The sequence below is a fragment of the Myripristis murdjan genome, chromosome 1, assembly GCF_902150065.1.
Source record: "Myripristis murdjan chromosome 1, fMyrMur1.1, whole genome shotgun sequence".
Classification (NCBI taxonomy): domain Eukaryota; kingdom Metazoa; phylum Chordata; class Actinopteri; order Holocentriformes; family Holocentridae; genus Myripristis; species Myripristis murdjan.
The window spans coordinates 29,755,255-29,768,384 of NC_043980.1; the positions used below are offsets into that span (position 1 = coordinate 29,755,255).

The 13,130-nt window shown below is 44.4% G+C and overlaps 2 protein-coding genes across 3 annotated transcripts in view; both read right to left on the reverse strand.

Annotated features, from left to right (window-relative positions):
* Positions 1 to 391: 391 nt before the first annotated feature.
* cc2d1a (coiled-coil and C2 domain containing 1A) overlaps positions 392 to 13,130 on the reverse strand; it is a 30,551-nt gene continuing 17,812 nt past the window's right edge. The window contains exons 29-30 of one of the 2 annotated variants that reach the window (XR_003928868.1): positions 3,413 to 5,366; positions 392 to 3,311 (exon numbers count right to left, since the gene is read on the reverse strand). The gene's annotated coding sequence lies outside the window, so the exon portion shown is untranslated. Of the gene's footprint in view, positions 5,367 to 13,130 lie in introns of both variants that reach the window. The other variant, XR_003928865.1, reaches the window with a different exon arrangement.
* Positions 1,769 to 12,664, reverse strand: mri1 (methylthioribose-1-phosphate isomerase 1). The gene is made up of 6 exons (XM_030063864.1): positions 12,111 to 12,664; positions 10,812 to 11,035; positions 7,982 to 8,151; positions 7,666 to 7,842; positions 7,308 to 7,532; positions 1,769 to 5,587 (listed from the first exon to the last, which is right to left on the reverse strand). Exons 1-6 carry the CDS (start codon positions 12,240 to 12,242, stop codon positions 5,454 to 5,456), a joined length of 1,062 nt encoding a protein of 353 aa, XP_029919724.1. The 5' UTR covers positions 12,243 to 12,664; the 3' UTR covers positions 1,769 to 5,453.

Genomic DNA, 13,130 nt, shown 5'->3' on the forward strand with positions numbered 1-13,130 from the left:
AGAGTTGAACAGTATTATCAAACCTGTACTTTCCTTTCCAGGTCTTTTGCCATTCTTTCAAAGATCCACAACACTGCAACACTCAGCTAGACTAAATGACAGGGTGGTATCTATATTGTCCTTAATAAACATATAATTAGCAATTATTTCCACTAATGTGTCCCCCTTTACCCCAGCAGACCATCTTCCCAGCGGCTCCATGGCTTGTTTTCTCTGGTGTTTGACACTAAAGCCACAGGGGGCAGAATAAGGAATTTAAAAAAAAATAGATAAAAGCAAATTACTTTGATGTAATCTGTTTATACGGTTAAGTTTAGACTGGGGACGCATTAGACAAAACCTCCAGCAAGCGGCGGTCTGCGAAGCATTTACAGACAAACTCATTTCATGGTGGTTTTATTCCCTCTTCTTTATTGTATTGATGTGAAAGAGAAATCTCTTAATTCATGACTGCGCTTTACAGCATTATATTCATATACATATATATATAAAAAAAAAACATTTTGAACTATCTCCACATGTTACAAAACTAAACCCAGATCAAGTGATTATCGATAAGAACAATAACATACTTGCACTTAAAGAGGCCGTCCGAACAACACTCCTTCCTTGTTAAATGACTTGGCCACACTGACCACAGGGCGACACGCCAGCAGCCGACTATCATGAAGAAAACAAAGTGGGTAAATAGTGACAAGCGTTGCATTTTGGCACCTGATCATTAGGCATGTCTTGCGCTGAGCTTCATGGGACACCTTTTAGTATTCAGCTTATTTTTAAACGGAAATATGGATGCAGCCACTTTACTGTTTTTTGTGTGTGTTAGACTGCTAGTCATTGATTAGCTGATTCACTTTTCACTACAGCAGCTAGAGCAACAGCTGATTGATTTCTGGAAGTGCTCCCACAACATCGTCAAATGTGATCAAAAAGTGATCAAATGAAAATGCGGCACACAAAAAAAGCCAAGCAGAAGTTCGACCAGCTGTTCACTTCCGTAGTCCAAAATAAGGTGGATAGTTTAGTTTGGAAACGCAGAAACAAGTCTGTTGCACTTTAACACTATCCAATATGAATCTACTCTGCTTTGGCAAATTGAAAACACCGTCACAAATATTTGTCACTCTGGGCTCAAGATTTGAATATAAACTGTGAGATCTGGAGAATTTTTTTTTTGCCCACTTTTAATTTTGCAATCTGCCGTCCTGGCGTGCAACTTGCTCGTCTGTGTTTGACTGTGTGTGGGCAGACGGAGAGGGAGTGTGTGTGGGTAAGGAGGCCTCCCCAGTGTGGCGTACTAAACCATTTGCTTAACCACTAGAAATCACAATGTCATGAAATAAACCAATAAATCACAGCCGAAAGAGATATTATATTGTACAGACAAAAAACAGAAATCTCGTACCTCTTATGTTTTTAGAAAGAAACGACTTGCAGGTCTGACAGCCACGAAAGTTGCTACATATTTCTGGAACATTGTCTAAACCTGCCCCCAAATTAGATTGATCTCCTTAATCAAAACGAAAGAAACAAGAGGAAAAAAAACGCAAAACATAAAGCACGAGTGTATTTCACCCTTGTGTGTGACACTGTCGTGAGTCAGAGGGCGATACGCGAACGGAGGGTCGGGGGGGGGGGAGAAAAAGGAAAGGAACGGAGAAGGAAGACGGGAGGTTTGAAGTGAAGAATGGTGAGGGAGAGGTGGGTCTATTTTACAGCACTTCAAGGATATGGACTGGACAATGACACTATGGATCCTGTAACTCGTTTTTTTATTTTTATTTTTTTTATTATTTTTACTTTAAGCTTATATCTAGATTGTGTTCTCTGGACCTCACAGCAGTCCCGAGGGTGGCTTCAAAACACAAGAAAACACATGTGGAGTAGAAAGGTGGATGTATATTTTGTCATCAAGAGACATTTGAGTGGTTAAAACCCACAAGGGCAGCATGTGTGGTCTAAGAGGGGCTGGGGGGGAAAGGTTGGCCGGGGGTGGAAGGACCGAGGGGCTGTTGTCTCTCCTGGTGGCGTGCTAGCTCACAGATAAACACCGCCGACAGCAGTGTCATGACACGAGCTAGCTGTGGGTCTAATGTTGTGAGCTGGATTAAGTGCTGTACTTGCTGGCTGTGTAAGGCAGTGAGCAGTGTGGGCCCTGAGTGCGGGCCTGTGACATTCAGTACAGTGAGTAGGCATGTCTCATATCAATCTGGACATCCAGGACTTTTGGATAAAGCCTCTTAGCGTTTCGCGATCAGCTCCCATCGCCACAGGGACTTCATTAGATACGACGGTCTCTGATCATCGCCTCCTGTCTATGCGCATGACCCCTGATCTCATGGGACTAGACTCGTGGGTGCATGCCGGTCTCCGATAAAACAGCTTGCCAGTCGGGAAGAGGGAATTATCCAAACAGTCAGTGACATTCTAAACAGAGCACCAAGGCAATAAGTAACTGTGTAGCTTGATGGCAGCCTTATCAAAAAGTAACCACAATTTCATCAGAGCTGAGTTATTACATTCTCACGGTTGGTGTCATCACACCGTCATACATCTTCAGATGGAGTCAGAGAGCAATTTTTACGGGGAGACGATGCAGAATGGCAAACACCCTGCCAATCTTAAAGAAACAGTTCACCCCCCCGGAACGAAAAATCAATCACTATCTACTCGCTGATGTCAATCAAAACTCCATTAAAGTTAGAGTACACACAGCAGGCCCAGCTAAGACTAAACCAATGATCACCAGGGGACGATTAACACGAGGACCATTTAGACTCAAGTGATGAATGCATGGACTGATGGCTGAGTATGCACGGTTTTCACGCGTCCACTTTTCACTGCAGAAACTGTCCCCAAAACACAGGAACCCTTTCGAGGAAGCAGGAACTCTTACCCCTATTTCCACTGGAGTCCCTCTCTGAGTTCCTGATCCCCAAAATGGTCCCTGCACCAGGGCAGCACTCTCCTGATCCCTGGAGTTTTAAGTGCTGAACATCCCTGATTGGTTGAACGTTTGATAATCGCAGCGTGAAAGTAACAGGAGCGAACAACCACAAACACAAATTATTAAAAGATTGTTCCATCAAGACATTATTCACCTAGTAATTGAGAGTAAATCATTTCGTTCAGCTCCGTTTGTCATGTCACAGTTTCTCTACATTACATTAAAGCAGCTTTCTCTATTCAGTTCTTGCTTTTCTGGCACCCCCAATCTCATTTTCAACCTCTGTGCATCTCTTCACCAAAACCAATGCAGCATCATAGCGGCAAAGAGGTAAATAATCACAAACATGACAACTTTTCTATTGCTGTTGGCAGCTGCACACAGAATGACTTGACACGTCTTCCTTATTTGCATTAAGTGATCTCGTAGTGGAAACACAAAAACACAAGAGCCTAGTGTCCTCACTTTGCCCCCAGAACTTCCTTCCAAGAGCAAAACCCAAAAACTTTAGCCTAAGAAGTTTTGGTGGAAAATGGGTACCAGTCATCCAGAGTCCTTAATAAATTATGAGCTTGTCCTGCATTTGTGTCAGTTGAGTCTTAATGGTTCTGATTTGGGGTTTCAATGACTGTAGTTTCAACAGGGCCAAACGATGCAGCAGAATCAAATGTTTTGTAGCCAAAGAATCACGTCAGTAGGCCCAAAGGATTTTGCTTGTCTGGGTGTGCACAACCACCCAGACAAGGTGGGTCAATTTTTAAGATCTTTTCCTGCACATATGCACATGTGAAAGAAACACAAAAAACAAAAACACTCAGAAATCCAAGTAAGAGTTGTCGTGTCCTAGTAACTGGGTTTCTCTAGTAGAAATCTAGCTGTGTTAACCGGGTTTCTCTTGACCTAACTAAGGAAGCCCAGCTTTTTGTTTACATGGCATTTAAGAAATCAGCTAACCACCATAACAAGGGAATAACTTGATTAAAAAAGTGCATGTAAACACATTGAATAAAGTCAATATTAGACCTCTGCACCCACAATACAATTGTTTGGCTACAAAACACTTGCTGCACAAGTGAAAAGACCGCAAACTTTCACTTCAGTCTGTGACCGCTATAACAACAGGAGCTGACTCTCTGTGTGTTTGGTAGTCCTACAAACATCAATGCAGTTTTGACTGACACTGGGGTGTGTACACATATTTTTAAATTTGGGGTGAATTATTCCGTTAATGCAGATGTCTATCGCAGAAATACAGCTGATAAAACAGACATCTAAGCTCCAAACAGAAGCTGTTATGGCAAAAATGACACCAATTCCCCTGCCAAGAATTTTTATTCCTATGAAGTGTATTCGGTAGTATGCGGTAGTGGTGACGGACATTGATATGATAATGAAGTATCATGGTTACGTATATGTACTATAAGAATATAAGTGTGGTAGGATGCGGTACAATTGGGAACAGCAAGATACAAACAAGCGGCGAGGTATAAATATAGCCATGTATTGTTATCGGCTTCAGCTGACTAAGGTGGACTGATCAAGACTTTCCACTTTGTCTTCCAAATTTTGTGACACTGGGTAAAATACGTGAGCGAAATACAATTCTTCATATCATTATGAAAATCTATGAGCTATCAATTTTCTTGAATTATTCTCCTATAAAAGTTTCTACATAGAGAAAATGAAAACAAATGTTAATATAACATTTTTGATGGGGTGAATTTAGTTTTCAACAACCACATATTTGGTTAAAATGGCAATACCTCTAACTATAAGGGGTTAGTTTTTGTACATATGTACACACTACCAAATAGGGTAATATATATTTACAAGCTGGTAGCAGCACTTAAATCTCACTTTAAACACCACGGCTAATCATAATCCCTACTTTTAAAAAGGACAAATTCAGTAACCTCAAATAGCCGTTTCTTAAGAGAAATTTTTTTGTGTTGAACAAGCCCTGAAAAATTACCTCAGTAGTGACTTACAAAAATCGTTTGCCAAATAGAATTCATGGGAAAGAGTCGAGCTGAGCACTATCTGTCGTCATTGCAGGAGCCGTTTGGAGAGCGAGCGTAAGACAGAGGGAGAGAGAGAGAGAAAGAGAGAGAGAGAAAGAGAGAGAGAGAGAACTTTGGGAAGAGGTGAGGGCGGAGAGACCACAGAAAAGAGGAGGAGGACAGAAAAGGAAGGGGAGAGACTGCACTTGTGTGTCTGTAGGAGTCCCTGCAGTGTGTGTGTGTGTGTGTAGTACGTGGGAGACTGCAGAACAGGTGTTTTTTGTGTGTGCGCGCCACTGATGTTTGTGCACTGATTATGTATTTACCAATGTAGCAAATTAATTCCCCAACACCCATGTCTGTGTGCTGATGTGTGAGAGTGTGCGTGTGTGTGTGTGTGTGAGTGTGTGTGTGTGTGTGTTGCGATGGAATGACAGTATCTGTGAGTGACGGTGTCAATTTGAGGTGCAGTGGCGCACATGGACCAGCAGGAGGGGCTGATGGGTCTAGAGGGCGGTGAGGCGGCCGGTCAGCGCTGCCTGGAGCTCGGAGGGCAGGAAGACTCCCAGCTCTGTGATGATGCCTCCTGTGATCAGCTGGTGAGGAGTCACATCAAACGCCGGGTTCCACACCTCGATGCCTGCGCACACGCACACGCACACGCACACGCACACACACACGCACACACACACGCACACACACACGCACACACACACAGTGAGCAACTTGAAATGAGTGAGACGCTGATCTTTGACGATGGCAGGGTGTCTACAGGGATCAGACAGTTACCTTTAATGGTTTTTAAAGCTGTTTCAAATACACATTACTGTCAAGTATAAATTTATCATGCAGGAATATGGCAGGATATTAACTAAATTATTCCATTAACTGTTATTGTAACAATGTCCTTTAGGTTAGATAGCAAGGTGCTACTGTAATAAATGTAATGTCACTGCTTTTTTCCACATAATGTCGGGCAGCTTAGTTGTTTTTCTCCACATGGAAATATGGAGTTGGGGCATTTTAAGCGTAACAGGTAAGAATAAAGTTCATGAGGCTGATGGTGTTATAACAGCAGAAATGTTGACTCTGATGCATAAGAACTTAATTCATTTTGACAAAACGAAATAAATGGATAAATGATATTCAATCCAACATTTACATTGAAATTTAGACCACATACATTCAAATGTAAGAAAATTTAATGACTTTTAAGGACTAATATTTACAAAATTGAATTTAAAATTACAATTCACATTAGGCAGACGCTTTTATCCAAAGTGATATACATATGAGATTTTTGTACACCGCAAGCAAAGATCAATTCAGGAGAGAACAACGACATCAAAGCTGTGGTTCTGCTCCAAAGGACAGAGGAGCTACAAGGCATTGCACACGGGGCACACACTGAGTAATAAAGTGCACAGAGGAAGGAAGAAAGCATAGAGGCAGCATTTTTTTTTTTCCGATTACACAACCCGTTAGCTGAGAATTGAAAATACAAAATTGAATTAAGTTATTTTAGGACGTGCAGACACCCTGCAGCACACATGGACAGGAGAACAGCGCTGTCACATAGAAAAAGAGATTCTGGTTTAGAGTGTTTTTAATAGAGAGAGGCAGCAAGAGACGGACGAATTTGACAGTCAGATGAGATGTGCGAGCGCACACGTCTTCTCCTCCTCTCCAGAGGCCAGTGTGCTCATTAAACGAGAGTGCTTTAATTACTGTGATGTCACCGAGTGCCTCTTCTCTCCGGCTGTCTAATTAGAGATCACATGACAAAGCTCAATCAGCTCTCACAAACTCACCTAGGACACACACACTCTTCCCTCTATCTGCTTTCCCTCTCTCCCATCATTTCTGCTGTCAATCTTCTGCTGAACGTGTCATTTTCCCTCTAAGTACTCCTCTACACGAGCACTCAGCTGGTCTCAGCATTTAGAATTATCCTCGATTACCCCGACGAGCTCCATGCAAAAACCAGGGCTGGCCGACGGATCAATGATATACTGAGACTGTTAATATCAGACTAGAAATCATGTGGGATTTTTGATAGCGTACTACTGAGTCTTCTTCTGGTTTTAAAGGCTGCATTACAGTAAAAGGAAGCAATTTTCTGAACTTATTAGACTGCTCTATTATCTGCAACCACCTGCTTGATCATCATATCCACATTAGCATTTCTTCATCAAAAATCTCTAGGGGGGCAAATCTCTTATGCAAACATTCAGTCGTCCCTGCAATATCATCACAACACTGATGAGGGCATTCGGTCACAGATATAGTGATATTTGATTGTGATCCGTATTGCCCAGAACTAGCAAGGACATATTTTCACAAACCGCCAACATCCTTACCCTGGGCAGCGATGGGGACTCCGTTAATGCTGGTGAGTTCCTCAGGGGGGCGCACTTCAATGATAATGTCCCGGCCACTCTCCAGACTCAGGTCGCACGATGTGCTGGGCGCCGCCACGTAGAACGGGATCCCATGGTGCTTAGCGGCGATGGCCAGCTGGTATGTACCCACCTTGTTGGCTGTATCGCCGTTGGCAACCACCCTGTCTGCGCCTACCACCACGGCTGAGAGGGAGAATATTTTGGGCAGAAAAGAGTTGATGAGAGAGAACACAGGATGGTGTGTAATGATGAAGGATGAAAGAGAAATTTAAGACTGATAACAAACACACTTGCATAAGTGGCCACACACACACACCTGTGATGCCCCGCTCTCTCATGGTGAGGGCTGCCATGCTGTCTGTGATGAGCGTAGCAGGGAATCCCTCTTTTACTGCCTCATAGGCGGTCAGTCTGGACCCCTGGTTGTACGGCCTTGTCTCTGTGCAGTACACACGCTTCAGCCTGCCCAGCGCATGGAGGCTACGCACCACACCTACAACACACACACACACACACACACACACACACACACACACACACACACACACACACACACACACACACACAGTTACAGTGCTACAAATATCTCAAAAATCTCCCTCTCACATGCACACACATGGCTCCAGGTTTACCCAGTGCGGTGCCGTATCCTGCAGTGGCCAGCGCGCCGGTGTTGCAGTGTGTGAGGATGGTGACGGAATCCCTTGGGACGCCAGACAGGATGTGCTGGGCGCCATAGTTACCAATCTTCCTGTTGTCGCTGACATCACGTTCCAGCATCTCTTCGATCCAGGCGATCACACTGTAAGAGGGAGGAACACCAGAGAGGAGGCTCTGACTGCTTCTGTGGACTTGATGTGCACTTGACGTCTGCACTTACAATATGCACGATTGTTTCTTTTTACCCCCCGACCCCCTCCTCACTCAGGTGGGCCTAGCCAATGTCATACCTAGCCAGTATAAGACACCGATCCAGTGCTGCCTGTTGTATATGTACAGTATAATATTTCTGTAGTTAATCTTCTGCTGCAGTCTGTTAGCCTGGCTGTAACTAGTGAACACACAGGTCTTCTTCTTTTGCAGTGCCTTCCTGGATGCATTATGCTGATTATGGTATAGTGCTGCAGTGGAGTGCGCCGGAACTACAGTCAAATTAGAAAATACTACTGTAGAGGTTATGACTGTGAGTAAAATCTACTCACCAGTAGTTGATAATGAATCACTGTGGACTTGTTTTGTTCCGAGTTCTTCAAAACATTAAAGCCATTGCCAAAGCAATTAGCATTCCTACACCTGCTTGTATGAGAAGCCTACTTAACCTACAGTTCAAATAAACTGCTTTGGAATTCTTTCAGAAAGCAAGAAAGAAAGAAAGAAAGAAAGAAAGAGATCAAGAAAGCAAGCAAGCAAGCAAGAAAGAAAGAGAAAGAAAGAAAGAAAGAAAGAAAGAAAGAAAGAAAGAAAGAAAGAAAGAAAGAAAGAGATCTGGTACTGGATCAGAATCAGCTGATACCCATTGGATCAGCACTGAAAAAAGGTGGATTGGTGCATCCCTAAAGATCACAATATCTCAAAGAGTTTTTCAATATCTATGTATATCACAATATATCTTGAATTTGCAGAATCTTGTTGAATAATCAGATCGATGCTCACTGGATCGAACTGTGGAGTAAAGTTAAAGGGCTACACTGCTGTTTTGGCATGTTTTAGCCCATTTAGTACTAAATTTCGCACATATTATATATTTGTATTTACATTAAAAACAACCATTTTTCAAGAAGTACCACTTGATTTTTTTTAGCCTTTCAATATTTATTCAAATTCCCAGTTTTTGAAAAACAAACATTGGACGTGGTCAGGAACACTTGAATTTGGTCCCAAAACAAATTTACTTCAGTGCCTGTCTTCTGGCAGGGCGAGCAGTATGTTCTGTTATGTGGATTTTGGAGTGTGACAGAGAGGAGCGGTGCATTCACGTGCCATCAGTAAATCAGAAAAACAAATGGCCTACTTGGTGGCTAGCCAGACTATCACACATTTTTTGAAAAAAAGCAGCAGCCAAATGCACGTCATAATTTTCAAGATGTTCATGTTTGCTTATCATTTGTCCTCGGCGTTTTATTTTCCAACCACATCGTGTGTGACTGCAATGTAGTTTGGCAGCCGACTTTGAAGTCTAGGAATCCTGTGTATTCTTTTTAAAAGAACACCAGATTTGTGGACCTCGGCCCATTAGTAAACTCACCTGTTAGGACACCAAAGTCACCACACTCACCTGTCAGGCTCAGGTAGAAATGGCAGGATTTTACTGTCTGGCCTGTAGATTCTAACTATTTCAAGTGAGCGCCACATAAATATCCACTTTGTTATGCAGTGATTTTTAACTGTTTCAGTCTCCCACCACATAAACCTCAAATGGAAACGGGGAGAACGGCGTCTGAAAATTCAAAATACTTTTCTATGTAGAGCAGAATATCCAAATCACATGAGCTGCAATTTTTTAAAAAGGTGAAATGTGTGACAAAGCATTGTTTTATGGTGCCACATGAACACCCTGGCCTACAAATTGCATTTTCCAGATGTAAGACAGCATGTTTGACAGCCTTTTCAGTGAAAATTAAAAATGATGCAAAAATCACCATTCCTACTAAAATCATGACTCACCTTGTAATAATTGTCAAATTAACTGCAATGTGATCATTTTTTTTTTTAATACTGTATTGTTCAGCCCCAACTCTCAAATACCAGTCAGCTTTTATCACTCAACAAAAGAATTAGCATGGAGCAGCAGAGTGGAAGACTTTCTGGGGACAGATTTGGGTAATTTGGTGTTGATGTTCTCATCACTGAACAGGTCGATCAATCTCTGAGAAACCTTGATGCTGCATAACTCCCACCAGTGTCAACCTGGATCCTATTCTCCAACCGATTCTGACCACAATCTCATGAAATGCGTCGCTGCAGTGTTTATGTCTTGCCTGCCTGGGTGTGTGGCTCTCCAACTCAGGCTGAGAACACCCAAAATGTTTTTTGTTTTTTTTTTAACGCTCACTCTGTAATGAGACAAGTACATAGTATTTGTTAGTTTATTTATGGCTTGACAGCTGTCACTATTTATACTGCATTGCTTATACCGCGGCAGATGCAGCCAGGGAGCCACAGCTCGGGTCACACAAGGGAATGTTAAATCAATGGCCAGGGCGGGATCAAAACTACACCTTTTTCACTGACACGTCTCATCAGTTTGATGCAGGAGACGTGGATTGGGTGCTTTGGGCGTTTGCATGGCTCTCCTGTATAATCCTAAAGGGTTTAAGAGGAAAGCCATGACACCTAACAAGCAAAATGTAGCTCTATAGTGATAGTGATTTCAGATATTAGTCAGAATGCATGGGCACAATGGGAAAACAGATGGGAGAACAGGTTCCAGAGCAAACATCACACCTGTCCCTCCTGCCCTACCTGTCCCGGAGCTGCTCAGAGTTCTTCTCCATGCTCTCGTTCTCTGCAAACTCCATCAGCTCGCGAGCAGCACGGCCCATGTTGACGGCGGTGGGTCGGGCTGAGGTCAGGTGACACAAAGACTCCCTGATGAAGGTGACGGGGTCGTCACCCCCGGCGCCGGCCCGCAGCTCCACAGCCAGGCTGAGGCAACCGACAATGGCGATGGCCGGGGCGCCCCGCACCTGGAGGAGCAGGAGAAGGAAGGGAAGAGTTACTCATAATTACATAATTGTCTCCTCTTAAGGTTTCACACCATCTCCGCTGTCCAGTTTAAAGTCAAAGGGATCGTACTTCAATCTCTCTCAATTACTGAGGTGTAAGCAAGCGGAAGAGCAGGAGCGAGGCGATGCATTGAGCCAAAAGTTGTCACGATTGCTTTGAAACTAACACACACACACACCAAGCAGAGGGCTGATACCATCTCCCTCTCCCATTAAAAGCACCATTATCATGACATCATCCTCCCTGCTACAGCACATTCCTTCACTCTGCCACACACTCAAGATCAAACGTGCATGCTGCTCTGGGTATCTGGCAAGACAAAGGGGTGATGATCCATCAGGCCTGGGTTCACCTCTCAAAATGTTCTCGCCACAGCAAAAAACCTCAACATGCAAACCACCTGAACGCCTTTCCAAGCCAGGGATTCTGGTGTAGAGAGAGATATAAATCAAATGAAGGTGTCACAGAGACCAAAACGTGAACAAAAAAAAGAAAAACCCTGGCAAAGGTGATTAATAATTCATCAATAATCTCTACCGAAGAAAGGGGAGGAAGGGGGTAGATTTCATGGGAGGGTGGCTGTGTGCAGATACCTGGTTTGTCGTGCTTGCACATTTTAGTGCCAGAACTATAAATAAATAATGGGATCCCGAGTCGTTTTTATGGGATGCCTTAGATAATCGTGTGGTTGATACGGTCGGCGCCGCTCGGGGCACAAACTCCTGCCAGCCTCGACGGCACATCCAGCCCATATCGCACTTGAGGCATCGCAAGACACATACTTCAGTGTGGTGGGTGGGTGCTGCAGATGCATTCAAAACAAAAATACAGGCCGGGACCCCGGCGGCGAGCTAGTGGCAACACACGCGCCCGTCCGTGCAGCTCGAGTCCGGTTTATTAACGCGAGCGATGGGCGCACAAAAGACAGACTCTCGCCAAAGCAGCCGGCAGCGACCGCACACACTCGGTTAGAAAATGACATGCAGCATGCGGGGCTGGAGCATCGGAGGGGAGAGAAAGGCTCTGCTTCCTTGCCTTCATGGACTTGATGGCCTCGTATCCGTCCTGCACCGAGCGGATCTCGTCGTACACGGTCTGGTGTGGCAGCAGCAGCTGGTTCAGGATCTGCAGAGACCCGGCCTGGTAGCGGATCGCCTCCAGCGTCATGACCCAAACCAAACGAGGTGGAGGAGAGAGGGAATCGGATGGACGGCTGCGGTGCGCGGACGCACACACACACACTCATACACACACGCGCACACACTCACACTTTACTCACACACTCTCTCTCTCTCTCTCTTTCTGCCCCCCTCTCTCTCTCTCTCTCACAAGCACACACACTCTCTCTCCGTCCCTCTCTCTCTCTCTCTCTCTCTCTCTCAGTAGACACGCTGAAGTGGCGGCGGCCTGGTTGTCGGCGGTCCCAGGAGCGTCGCGCGGCAGGAGGAGGGGAACGGGAGCGAAAAGAGGGGGTGTGGGTGGGAAGAGTAAAAAAAAAAGAGGGGCCGCCGGAGGATGGGTGCTAGCTGGCAAGCTGTGTGAACGGGGCAGTACCGAGGAGAGAGAGAGCTCAGTCACTTTACACACTCTGACAGGGCAGACACGGAACCACGTGTTCTTTCCGGCAGGAAGCCCTCCCTTCGCAGTCCACGCCCACCAAACTCTCGCGGGTTTTCCAATTTTAATTTAGACGCTCCCCTCTCCTCTGCGCTCTATTTTTGTGCGGCGGCCTCTCCTTTTCCTTTCAGCCTCCGCACCCCTCCTCCTCTATCTTTTGCCCCCTTTGTCAGGGGAGATTTAACATTCAAATAAGTTATTAGCATAACAGCAAAGCCCGCAGCTTCCCCCAACAACAGAAGGTGCTCTCAACAAAAGACATGCTGCTATTCACTATTAAAAAAAAAAAAAAAACCTTAATATGGCCTGAGTTTGTCATTTCAAGACTGAACCCCTTAATTCTACTTTAAATTGAGTAGGAAATCGATACGTACTGCTCAATTTAGCAATTTATGTATCAATCCCCTTAATTTCTTCAGCCTGACCTATTAACTGAAT

Bases quoted from the DNA above. Each gene is read 5' to 3' on its own strand.
- mri1 (XM_030063864.1), bottom strand. From the start codon at position 12,242: ATGACGCTGGAGGCGATCCGCTACCAGGCCGGGTCTCTGCAGATCCTG. The intron at 11,036-12,110 runs GCAAGGAAGCAG...CTGCTCCTCCAG, and splicing joins AGGCCATCAAGTCCATGAAG to GTGCGGGGCGCCCCGGCCAT. The intron at 7,533-7,665 runs GTGTGTGTGTGT...TCTCCCTCTCAG, and splicing joins GAGAGAGCGGGGCATCACAG to CCGTGGTGGTAGGCGCAGAC.